General features: G+C 36.1%; 1 protein-coding gene across 1 annotated transcript; it reads left to right on the top strand.

The window, feature by feature from the left end:
- Window positions 1-3,390: 3,390 nt before the first annotated feature.
- On the top strand, window positions 3,391-11,734 carry LOC137635931 (X-box-binding protein 1-like). Its single transcript, XM_068368375.1, is given in 3 exon segments — window positions 3,391-3,742; window positions 10,501-10,951; window positions 10,954-11,734. Coding segments are annotated over 3 exon segments (1,332 nt in total). The 5' UTR covers window positions 3,391-3,494; the 3' UTR covers window positions 11,587-11,734.
- The last annotated feature ends 271 nt before the right edge of the window (window positions 11,735-12,005 follow it).

Below are 12,005 nucleotides of genomic sequence, written 5' to 3'. Positions count from 1 at the left end.
AATTGGTAGAACTTCAAAAAGTTCAAACTTGCAGCAAATGTTTTTTATGTTGAAAAGGCTGACATAAGTATCTTGTTATAATTTCTATATGAAAGATGTGTTTTAGTTATTACTTGTTATGATAAGGCATTAGAAGAATGTTTAAATGTTATCAAAGAATATGAGAAAGCTTCAGGTGATAGTTCTTAGAGAGAGACGGAGAGAGAGAGAGAGAGAGAGAGAGAGAGAGAGAGGAGAGAGAGAGAGAGAGAGAGAGAGAGAGAGAGAGAGAGAGAGGGTATGGCCTTTATCATGGTTTACAAATGTTGAACGGATATTGTAAAATTTTAGATATATATCATAGAAATAGTTTTCAACAAGTCCAGATATGAATTTTAAAAAACTTAGAAAGCATAAACAAATTCATTAGTATCTTTCATAACAGAAAGTTAACCACATTTCAAACAGCAATAATATACTAAATTGTAAAATCTTAGCAAAGGTAGGGTATACCAGGAATATGTTAAAAGTATAAAAAAGTATGAACTGTAAACCTATTGAAAGGAAACCCATGTTTTTGTTGAAATTAAAAGGCGTCAGATCCGTAAAATGAGACTGCTTACGGCACCGCCCACTTAAGTGACGTCACTGTCTACGTCACGGAGGTGACGTCACTATCTACGTCACGGGCGTTCTCGAATGCACTGCACAAAGGGAGTCGAAATCTCGAATATTATTGCATCATTAAAATACTTGCATTTATTAGCTATTTATCACATAGGCCTACATAAAGGTGGTTGTGGGATTACTGATATTCAGTATAAAGCAAAACCAGTCATGTTTAGGCCTATTATTTTTCAGAAAAGTTTACAAAAAAGACTTTGGTAATCAATTGATAATTGTAAAGTCAGAGCCACATTTTTATTAGAAAATTAATGTCAATTTCAGGACTACCATTTTTACACATAGTTTTTAAGAATGTATGATAAACATTTTTTTACGAAGTGCTTAAAAGATGCCCTCGTATCCTTATATATGAGTTATTAATGAAAAATGATAAATAGGCCTATGTTCCAAATATTGAAAAACTGCATCCTTTATTTCACTGGAAATCAATTTGTAGGCATATAAATAATATGTATATAGAGAATAAAAGTATGGAAATTTTATTTGAGTATGTACACGAAGTACTGAGTACAAATGATAGATGAGCTACGATGAAAATAAAAAAAAAAATGTAAAAGTAGTCCTACTGACCCGTAATTACTTAAATATTTTAAAAGCAGAATGATAAATACTTTTAATGTAAATAAAATAAGATTAAAAACGTTTATTAAAAAGTATTTTATGTGAAAACATTTAGATAAATGGAAAATTCAATTGTATATACACTATATGTAAAATAAAAATATATATATTTTAGTAGATATACTATGATGTATATATATATATATATATATATATATATATATATATATATAGGCCTATATATATATATATATATATATATATATATATATATATATATATATATATATATATATATATATATATATATATATATATATATATATATATATATATATATAGAGGCCTATATATATATATATATATATATATATATATATATATATATATATATATATATATATATATATATATATATATAGGCCTATATATATATATATATATATATATATATATATATATATATATATATATAGGCCTCTATATATATATATATATATATATATATATATATATATATATATATATATATATATATATATATATATATATATATATATATATTATAAACTGTGAGATTGTAAATGCGTATTTCATAATAAAAGATAGAAAAAAATGATCAGTACTTCTCGTGTAGTTTAATTGCATCCTTTCCTCACTGGGCTATTTTTCCTTGTTGGAGCCCTTGAGCTAATAGCATCCTGCTGTTCAAACTAGCTTTGATTATTATCATAGCTGGTGTTACGTATTGCAAAAACCCTTGAGTTTATTTTCATATCTGAGTTTTATACATTAACTAGCCTCAATGATCTATAGGCTAGTTTTATGTTATCACTAGTTTAGCAACCACTATTTCATACTAATTTTCGCAGTGTAATATATATATATATATATATATATATATATATATATATATATATATATATATATATATATATATATATGTGTGTGTGTGTGTGTGTGTGTGTGTGTGTGTGTGTGTGTGTTTATTCTTGCTAGAATGGTGGAAAAATTTTTATATATCAAACTTTTTATTTGAATATCTTAGTAAATAAACCTTATCCCTTCTGTATCTATAATTAAATTTTTCTGTCATTTTGTTACGCTTTCTGTCAAAGTTGTTTTCCTTCACCAATTTCGTTTTATGTTTGGTTAATTTAGCTGGATTACAGTAAGATTTCATAATTTTATTGTACCTGTATGTTTGTATTGCTCAGTAAAGAGACTTGTAGGCTACAAATCAATACCATTCGACCTAATTAATAATTTAGTTCTACTTTTCCTTGTTTAAAGCAAGTTACTTCTACGAAGCAATTCCTTAATATTTATGAATTAACAATCTACATTATTATTGCAGTATTATTTACAGAAGTACTGTATGACACATAAATAAGGGCGTTTCTGGTTCCGTTGTTTTCCTACATAAGAAATGCTTATTGTTGCATCAGAAAAGAGAACAAGTGAAAGGATTTGAGGATGACACAGACAGTGCCATGTTGGCATGTGACGTCAATGAATGACGTCAACAGCTGTATAGTACCCAATTAGTGTTTTTAGATTTAATTTTGAAGATGTAAATAGATCCATTGAACTATTTCCTGAGGTTTCAATGTTTAATATGTAATTCTATATGTTTGAAGATCACATATGTGCTATATTGCACATGCTTTATTCCATAATATATGAATAAAAACAATCTAACCGATAACATTACGTCAAAAAAGATCAACCAATGAGAAAGCACCACACCATCTTTCTCCGGCACATGCGCAGTAGAAGTTATATCGGCTACAGCCTGCGCATCATCAGTGCTGCTAGATATGGGGATTTATCCCTAAATTTGGGGATTTTTGGTGTCCGATGGGGATATTCTGTACAAATTTCAATGAAGGAAAAACAAAGATGAGTAAACCTTTATATTGTTGCACTTAGTTTACTTACACTTATATGAAGTGTAGTGAGTAAATTTCTTTCTTAGTAAAGCCTACATGATCAGAAAAAAATATATATTTGTGGAAATGGGGATTTTAGGGTTGTTTTGGGGATTTTTCACCATGAGTTTTGAGGATTTTTACACCAACCCATCTGACACACTAGATACGGCCTGCGCAGCGCATTGCGCATTGCAATCTGACATTCCAGAAGAAGAGAGGTCGTGGAAGAGGGTGGTCCGTCTAGTTTATCACTAGTGTTTGAAAGGCCAACAAGCAGCCGAAGGACGTTACTAGTGAATATTATATCGTAAGAACAATAACAAAAGTGGAAAAATGGCGACGGCTAAAACAATAGTCATAACCCTCCCGAAGAACATGACTGGGACCCCAATGGTGTTGCCAGCACCCAGTCCAGCTACTACAGCCATCGCTGGGAAACAGCTGACGAATATTCTGACGGGGAATTACGTCTCCGTCATTAAGGAAGAGCTTCACGATATGGACGAGGACGGGCAAGGGAAACCCCAGAGGAAGAGGCAGCGTTTGGACCACTTGACCATGGAGGAAAAGATCATGAGAAGGTAAAGATCTAATTTATTTTAAAAAGATTTTTCATATATTCAAACCCTATGTTGTTTTTTAACCATTATACTTATTGTTTTCATAAATTTCAAGCGACCAATTATGGTACGAATTATAGGAAAATTGCATGAATTGTCAATAATTCCCAATGAAAGAATTTTTCCTTATTTCCTTTCCTCACTGGGCTGTTTTTCCCTGTTGGAGCCCTTGGGCTTATAGCATCTTGCTTTTCCAACTAGGGTTGTAGCTTGGATAGTAATATTAATAATAATAATATAACAATGTTTTTTATGCCATATTTTCAAGCTATCGAACAATGGCAGCTTATGCAATAATACTCCTATCTTTTACTAGATTTAATCTTAAAAATAATACGTATTTCATATCGATTCACTTATATATAAATTATTAGAAATGTTCAAGTCTGAAGCTACTCCTAAAGGTCAATCATCTTGCAATTTTAATGAGCGTCTCTACCGATGACTTAACTATTGATCATTGATTGATTTTGCCTTTAAATGTCAATTTGTTCTTTGTCTTTCTATTTTGAGGGGGAAGGGGGGATGTGGTCCTTTAATTTAATACCATGAACTAAGTATTTGGTTTGCTTATAGAGGGATGCAATATTAGTTAGGACATTGAAACGAACAATTGAATAGATCTTTGCAAATAGACTTTTGAATACCCTATACTACTGACAGAAACCACTAATGAAGGTATAGATTCTAATAAGAAATAAGTTTTGACGTCATAGCGCATCATAAGAGCCCCCATAGCCTTTGTATATCGGCGGCCAGTTCCTCACGCGTTCATTAAAAATGGACATCAACTAACCTAAACTTCCCCCCTAACATAACTAACAAGTTGTGTCCTTACCTACTTACCTAATAGGTCCCCCCCCTTGCTACCCGCCCCCTTATACTGCCGTATTCTAAGTTAAACATAATAGTACATACAGGTGGCTGCTATCATACATTAGGATATTGGGGGTGTATGTATGATAGTGGCCACCTGTATATATTATCATGGGTAACTTAGAATATGGCAGTGTGAGGTGGTCGGAGAGGGGCGTTAGCCCCCCCCCCCCCTGTTAAGTAGGTAAGGACGCGGCGTGTAGGTTAGGTTAGGGGGGAAAGTTCAATTTAGTTGATGTCCATTCTTAATCCACACGGGAGGAACTGGCTGCTGATATACAATGGTTCTGGACATTGAAACTTGCATAATTGAATAGATCTTTGCAAATACCCTATTTTGAATACCATATACTAGTGGCAGAAACCACTAATAACGAAGATATAGATTTTAATAAAAAATAAGTTTTGCAAGTTTTGACAGCACATCGTAAGAGCCTCTTTCCACCCGGTAATTCAGAAAAGAAAAAAAAAACCCTGGTAGGTGGTGGTGCTGTCATGAGTTCCTTGTGCAAACAACAAAGGGAGCCTTTGTATATTAGCGGTCAGTTCCTCCTGCTTGCATAAAAAATGGACATCAACTAACCTAACCTTTCCATAATACCTAACCTATATGCCGTGTCTTTCGCTACTTACCCAAGGGGAGGGCCTTACGTCCCTCTGTGACCCCCCTTAGACTGCCGTACTCTAAGTCAGCCGCTATCATACATACAGGTGGCTGCTATCATACATACACCTCGAATAAAGGGCCCAACGTATTATATTTTAAACCTGTTGTTTATTTTCAATATTGGAAAATGTTACGTAATCATAGCCCTTGTTCTATTGACCATGCAAATAATAAAACTTAGGGTAGAAACGTGTTTGATACATTTAGTCTGATCATTGAAAATGGAAGTAAAGTCCATGTTTCAACAGATGGAGGAGAGCGAAGCTATAACTCATGTTCCGCTTTGCAGAACATAGGATTAGCAAGATGATGTTTAATCGCGAGTGAAGCTAGCATACGGCAGAGTATTAACTAATAAATAATTAGCTAAAGTAAGGAAGTATTAGTAATACGAGGAGCATTGTCACAAGTCACGCCATAGAAAATGGGATGGAAAACCCTTTGGGGTTTATGTATGATAGCAGCCACTTGTACGTAGATTATGACTAACTTAAAATACAGCAGTGTAAGGGGGATCGCAGGGGGTCGTTAGCCCCCCATTAGGTAAGTTGGTAAGGACACGGCTTGTAGGTTCGGTTAGGGGGAAAGTTTAGGTTAATCGATGTCCATTTTTAATCTACATGGGAGGAACTGGCCGCTGATATACAAAGGCTCCAAACCCTGTTTTCAATGAGTTTGGAAGTCCTGGCAAACAAAAGCTATAGTGTTTTGACAGTGTTTCATTACAGTTACTCTGTTTTGATTGCGATAAACTTTTTTTTTTTAATACGATGGCTTACGGAAACAAAGTTTAATAAAGTAAATTGAATATTAGCACAATTAGACAAATACACTCTATTTTAGGGTGTTTCGAATGTAATTGATGCCGATATCTAGCACAAAGCCGTAGCTTTTCAGTTGTAGTCGATCCACCATAACAAAAACTATAGATGTCCACCAGTAATCCTTATAGAAAACATTCAAAACATTACAAAATACAATAATAACCAGTCTTGTTTTCTATTAACCATTTATTGCACCATTCTATAATTTACCCAATATTTTCCCAACTGGTTCATCTGTGATTTATACAGACTGCTGATATTTGTGAATTTTCCTCCCCAATTTTTAATCAATACTGAGGATCCCAGTGAGGAATTGGCACATTTTGGTGAGGAAATACTAAAATAGTTATACCGTGCATTAGATATTTATAAACTATACCAAAACTAGTTGTGAAAATACATAGTTCATGTGTGTTTTATGTAAAACTCAACATTTTCTCATGGCCAGGTAACCTTGATTCAGGAGAAGAACGGGGCTGTATCTTAAACTAACCACTAGGTTGCATCTCTTTCCCCCTTTCTTACATGGGGAACTTTGTCCCCTGTGATCCCCTTTCCCTATCTTCACCAATGGTGCCTTTTCATTTTCTATACCTTGAATAGAATTGGAAAGGGGTTAACATTCTAACCTAAGTGCGCCACCTAACCCATTTTGGGGTAGTGACTTCTTACACATCACCTCAGAATGTGGACAGTATTGCAGTATAGGCACTGATTAAGGGTCTGCAGCATTCCTTGGTCACTTTTACTTTACCTCCAATATGGCTTCCTTCCTTTCGTCTTGCTGACCCTCATCAAAATTTGACTTGTTACTGTAACTCTTAGGGTGTTTCAATAGATGCACTTGGGAGCATTGGTGTATGAGGTTTTAGGTTGGCCAAGACACCACCACCTTTAGTGTTATTTGGTGCTTTGACTGGCACACCGAATGATCTGACTTATTCTTTACACGTTCTCTTCTCTCCTCATACACCCGGCGGTACTGGGATAACTGAAAATTTAACCACTGTGCTGTAATTGTTCATTGACTACTTTCCTGTTGGTAAGGGTAAAGGAAACTCTTTAGCTAAGATAAGTAGTTCTTCTAGGAGGACACTCCCATATCAAACCATTGTTCTCTATTTTTGGGTAGTGCCTTAGCTTTTGTACCATGGTCTTCCACGGCCTTGGGTTAGAGTTCGCACTTGAGAGCACACATCTCAGTTAAAATATTTCCTTTCCTCATTGGGCGCTTTTACCCATTGGAGCCTTTGTACTTATAGCGTATTGCTTTTCCAACTAGGGTTGTAGCTTAACTAGTATTAATGATATTAACAATCATCATCATCATCAAAAACAACCACTTAACATGTGGTTTCGGGTCCCATTCACTCGCTTTCTTCCATGTTTCACATATGGGTCATTTGGCAAACCTTAAATAAGACATTGACCAATTTCAGCACAGGAAGTGACATAATTCTTGACCCTAAGTATGGGAAATGGAAGGCTGAGGCTTCTCTAGCCAGGAGTGGGCGACTGGTCCACTTCCCATAGTTGGGCAAGACTACAATTTGACATATGGAAAAATCACATGCATGTCACTTTCTCTTCTGAGGGAGCTTCCTGCAGTGAGCAGCTGTATGCCATCTAATTTACTCTGTCAGAACACATATGGTTGTCAGCAGGCAAGGTATTGTCACCTAAAATTTCCCCCCTCCCCCCCATTTCCAATACTGAGCTTTCTTGACTTTGAACAGAAAGAAAGACACTGCTTGGATCCTTCTTTGTTATCTGAAATCCTGATGGTGAAACCACAGACAAATCCCTAAATGTATGGAAAAGACCCCATTGGAGTTGACCTCGGAAGCTGATGCCCTGAAGGTCCAGCCACAGCTGAGTCAGCAGAAATGGAAAGAGAGAGTCCACCCTGAAGTTTCTCCAGAAAGCAAGTTGGTAACCTGAAGGGTTCCCTGGAAGCTGGTGATCATGGAGGGTGCAGATGGACCAGCCAATTATTCCAGCTTTAAGCGACAAAAAGGTTATGAGAATAATGTTAGCCTACCCAGTCCTAAGAGGAGAAGATCACATATGTCTCCTCTGCCTCCAATATCCATATCTGCTGTAACAACAGCAGACTGATCGATCAGTGCCCTCAACTTCATGGTCTTATACCCAATTGTAGGAGGGCAAGAACATCAACCCAACTTATTCTTTATCAACATGTCAAGTACTTCAATACCATCATATATGTAAGAATACTATCTTAACCCTTTTACCCCCAAAGGACGTACTGGTACGTTTCACAAAAGCCATCCTTTTACCCCCATGGACGTACCGGTACGTCCTTGCAAAAAAATGCTACAAAAATTTTTTTTCATATTTTTGATAATTTTTTTTGAAAATTCAGGCATTTACCAAGAAAATGAGACCAACCTGACCTCTCTATGACAAAAATTAAGGCTGTTAGAGCTATTTAAAAAAAAAATATACTGCAAAATGTGCTGGGAAAAAAATAACCCCCTGGGGGTTAAGGGTTGGAAATTTCCAAATAGCCTGGGGGTAAAAGGTTAACATAAAGCTTTTAAAGAACCTGGGATATAGTCGAATAAGCACTGTAGATCAATCCCACCTCAATACTGACCTTACCAAGTATCTAATATAGGCTAATGAACATGTCAGGATTCAGCTAGCATTAATCCAGAAACTGACTGCAGTACAATCATAGTAATAATAATCCCCCTTAACAAAGCTGGACAGCCCTCAGTGAGGTTATGCTAGCCTAGCAGAGGCATATGTGCTTGTAGTTGACCTTCCTTTGTATTTCATAGCTGAATTTGATGATTGGAACTGGCAATCAACAAACCCTCTTTTAACATTACTAAGAGATGAAGTGTCCAAGATAGTAAATGTTCTTCGGAAAATATAGGAAGCAACACTAAGGCCCTGTCCACACTACCAGGCAGTTCCTGACGGGCAAACAGTGATATCGGGCCACAATAGTTACTGAAAATGAGGGTTGATGACGTCAGAAGCGGGAAAACTAAAGGCAGGGATCTGGCAACACTTTATGATGCCAGATCCCTGTCTGTGGTTTTCCCGCTTCTGACGTAATTAACCCTCAATCTTACTAACTATTGTGGTCTGGTATCACTGTTTGCCCGTCGGAGACTGCCCGGTAGTGTGGATAGAGCCTAAGGTTTGGAGGGCAAGAAACAAACGCAGTTTGCACGAATGCCGGCACTCGCCAAGCATGCTGATATTTGAGATTAAGCGGTGAGAGGAGGAACCCACTTGAGTATGGGTACTTGACTTAATAGTGTTCTTGAATTGAATTCAATCACACAAGGTTAAGCTTGTTTACGTAGGTACGATGGCACCGACAGTTTGGTTCCTTCTTAGGCTGCCATGCGTGATGTGATTGATATCACTCATAGTAGATGACTTAAGGCTATTGAGGTGCTGTATCAAGTTCAGATAAAAAGTGGATTCCTTATTCTAGCCTTTCACAAGAAAGCCCTCAGAGCCATACAGCCCTTATAACTCTGGTTCCCTATCAAACTGAGGTTCCCTTCCAACCACTCAGAAGGAGTAGTATGACATCACTGAAGACATACCCCTATTAAAGAATTCATAGGAGTAGTATGACATCACTGAAGACATACCCCTATTAAAGAATTCAGATTTGATAAAGAAAAATACTAATTGCTTGAAAAATTTATTTTTACTTGTATTGGTAGTAATGTTAAAAAAAAAATTGCAAAAAAAGTACCTTCTTATTTGTGGACAGAGTAATTCATGTGGCATAATTTTTTCTTTCTAATAATAAGTAAAGTGCCTTCCTTGTAATTTTAATATACTTATAATGTAATTCTGTTCAAGAATGGCTGATATATGTAACATTAATTTAACCTTTCTGTTCCTTGTATGTTAATTTATCAGTATTGTTCTTCTCTATCAAGAAAGGTATTAGGTTTTAACATTTGGATCAAGTATGACACAAGAAAAGCCAGTCTTATAAAAAGTAAAGAATTTGATTTGATGGGAATTGAATTTTAACATTCAAATTGCAGTTTCTTATTTGATTCATGCTTGCTTGAAGCAGAAAGGTTTTTGAAATGGTCATAATCTTTCATTTCCTTGAATGCCAGGCTGGATTTGAAACTTAGGTCTCGGGTACATTGTCGAGTGTTAAGAACAGATCATCCATGCATTATCCTATCCTAGAAAGAAATACAAGAGTAAAATAAAGTATTGATCTCATTTACAGTATATAGTTATAGTTGTGTGGTGATGTTGGAAAATTTCTAATAGAACTTATGTAATGTGGTATTGTCAAAGCATTGTGAAACTAAGCTACTGTTTTTCTTTTTCAGAAAACTTAAAAACAGAGTTGCTGCCCAAACAGCGAGAGACAGAAAAAAGTTGAGAATGGATCAGCTAGAAGCACAGCTTGCCGAATTATCAGAACATGTGAATGAATTAACAGATCTAACTGCTCTACTCACAGAACAAAACTCCGAACTTACAGAAAGAAATGAAGCTTTGCAATCTATGTTGTCAAAGTGCGTGTGTGGATTGAACAGTAACCAAGTTGAGAGCAACCACAGCGGAAGTGAGACCCAGAAAGCGCAAGTGTTCGAGGGAGTCATGGTCCCTGTCAGCTCACAGATTGTTGGATCAGCAGAATCCTCTCCCCTGCAGCGGGCAATCAGTGTGCTGGCAGTATTGAGGATCATGGTTCTCAGTGCACTATGCCAACATTGGGTCAACACAGCAGTTTTGTCTCTAAGCTTAGCACACAACAGTTCATTCCTCACCAACCAGTTGCAGAGGTCTCCGAGCAACCACAAACTGAAGAGCAAGTGGTGGGGACCACACCAACAGTCGTGGAATCCAGTTGGGATGTAGATGATCATGATTACACCAAAGGATGTCAAACACAGTTGAATATGAATCTTACACCTGCTGAAGATGAACTTATTGCACAACTAACCACTGCTCTAGACCAGGAGAATGTGTCGTGTATGGACCACACCACATCAAACGTTATGGTGCAGTCCTCTCCTGTCCAGAACCAGGAGGTAGCTACACCAGATATCTTGAAGGATTTCCTCGATTTTCAAAGCATGAGCACCACTGGAAACAACATGAATGTCTGTCAAAGTCCGCAAATAAATGTGAGAGCACCTTCACCTATCAGCAAAGCACAGATCCTTGATTTCCTAAAAGACATAGTGACCATCCCAAGCCCTGGATCCTCCGGCAGTTCAGAATCAGGGTATGAATCCGTATTATCTCCTAAATCTGAAGCTTCATTCGAAAATAATGGATCACATGATTATTTGGATGAGTTAGTCGAGTCCCCAGTCTCGATGGTACAGTCACCAGCTGTCAGTGAAGATTGCGAGTCAAATCTAGATATTGAAAGTTTCAATGAACTCTTTCCATCATTGTTTTAAGTTTCTTGGAAGCTGTGGAGTGATGTAGATAATGCTGATAAGATACTGAGATTTTGTAAATAATGGTTATGTTGTGTGATAGATTTATTTAAAGTAAGAGTCAAGATATATATTTGTGTATGAGATCGAATAAAATTTAATATAAAAATCTTGCGTTATTTTCCTGATGTTCCTTACATTATTTTGATTAATGGGATATTGAACAAAATGATATGTCTGGAAATAATTTTTGGTAATTTTTTTTTCAATCTATATTATGACCATCAGACATTGTTTAATGGAAAATGTGGAGGACTTGTAGGAAAAATTCCTTTTGAATACAAAACTTTTGTTCCGGCACAATACAAAACATCGTCTTTCACATAGAGGAATGATAACTGTAAAGCTGGAATACAGCAGTTAAAACTATAACGAGGTGT

This window comes from Palaemon carinicauda, unplaced genomic scaffold (assembly GCF_036898095.1).
Source record: "Palaemon carinicauda isolate YSFRI2023 unplaced genomic scaffold, ASM3689809v2 scaffold2, whole genome shotgun sequence".
Taxonomy (NCBI): domain Eukaryota; kingdom Metazoa; phylum Arthropoda; class Malacostraca; order Decapoda; family Palaemonidae; genus Palaemon; species Palaemon carinicauda.
Note: the sequence above shows the minus strand (reverse complement) of the source record. Positions and strands in the feature narration are given on the sequence as shown.